The sequence below is a fragment of the Cyprinodon variegatus genome, unplaced genomic scaffold (assembly GCF_000732505.1).
Source record: "Cyprinodon variegatus isolate N-32 unplaced genomic scaffold, C_variegatus-1.0 Scaffold1043, whole genome shotgun sequence".
Lineage (NCBI taxonomy): Eukaryota > Metazoa > Chordata > Actinopteri > Cyprinodontiformes > Cyprinodontidae > Cyprinodon > Cyprinodon variegatus.
The window spans coordinates 48,390-49,734 of record NW_015151496.1 but is presented as its reverse complement, the minus strand read 5'-3'; the positions used below and the strand labels follow the sequence as shown (position 1 = coordinate 49,734).

Genomic DNA, 1,345 nt, shown 5'->3' with positions numbered 1-1,345 from the left:
TTTTATTAAAAGCTCATCTAATATTTTTTGGCACTAATTTATTTATTTAGCTGCACTCATGGGGCCAAAAAGGTTGCAGGTTGCTGGTAGTGCATATATGCTATATGCACTCTAATAATTTTTTATCTATAAATGCACGAAATAACACAAAGTGCATGATGCAATTTAAAAGTTTAATGGGTTTAAAAACCAGTTTGGAGACAAATTATCAAGTCTAGCCTTACATTTCTTAAGTGTTTTGGGTTTAGTTTTTAAATTGTCCAATCTAGCACAGTAAAATACATTTATTCCGTCTTAGCCCTGCTTGTAGGTTTAGGACTGTTTTCTTTTTAGCAGGTGAACCAGTTCTCGGGTCTTTTGCCTTTAACCTCTAACACAGGACCTTTAAACTGCAGTCTTGGGTGACTGAAAGCCTTCAGTAGCAGAATAAAATGACTTGCAGGACTCTGAGGAAGTAGAATTAATCCGGAGGAGTTGATCAGGCCACCTGGTTTACACATCAGACAAGGAGGCCTCTAAAAGTTTTAAGGTGCAGGAATTCTAAAACCATAGTTGTAGCAGGATTACTCTGCATTTAGCTCCACCCATCCTCTTACTATATTCCCAGTCACTACTGAGCTGTGGTTCGCTGCACCTCCTCCTGTCATTATTTAATGTTTTCCCCCCTCATCCCATCTATGTCTTCAGGCTCATAAGGTGCAGATCAGCCTTCCTGGGAGGAAGAAGGGGATAACAAAGACGACAGTGGGAAAGAAGAGCAGCTCCACCTTGGTTCAGTCCAAGAATCAAGCAAACCTTAAAAAGTAAATATTTCCATGCTTCTGTCATGAATCGTTGTGGAAGTTTCCTTAAACTCGCATCTTCTCACCTGCAGGTCATCATCTGTGAGCTCAGAGGAATCTACAGCTGAGAACGAGAGAATAAACGTCGAGGAGGACAAGAGGAAAGAGGAGCTGCAGAGGGAGGAACCGACTCCTGCCGAAGAGCTTCTAGATGCTTTACCGCCGGTTGTTAAGGAAGTGCCAGCACACCTTCGGAGGCAGCATGTAAGCACAATTTTGTATTTTTTAAGTTGTAGGGAAATCACATTTAAATGTCAAATCATTCTGGCTTATACATGTATATAAATGTACTCTTTATCAGACCATATTGTCCCAAAATTTAGAACATATGTTAAAAAAAATTCCTGTCTTAAAATCTAGTTATATGTCAGCCTGAGCACCTAAATTCGGCCAATCATCTATCAACGTCATCTGTCAATCGATTTTTTTTGGTCATAGCATCTTGATTCATATGTCGCAGCTAATATACGCAACGGTTGAAATAAGAATCATTTCCTTTCCCA

At 39.7% G+C, this 1,345-nt stretch overlaps 1 protein-coding gene across 2 annotated transcripts in view; it reads left to right on the top strand.

Moving 5' to 3' along the window:
* The window catches only part of ccnb3 (cyclin B3), a 13,141-nt gene that overhangs the window by 2,370 nt on the left and 9,426 nt on the right, over positions 1-1,345 (top strand). For both annotated transcript variants that reach the window (XM_015399726.1, XM_015399724.1), the window contains exons 4-5: positions 688-803; positions 875-1,046. In XM_015399726.1, coding sequence (XP_015255212.1) covers positions 688-803; positions 875-1,046 — 288 coding nt within the window. The remainder of the gene's footprint in view (positions 1-687; positions 804-874; positions 1,047-1,345) is intronic.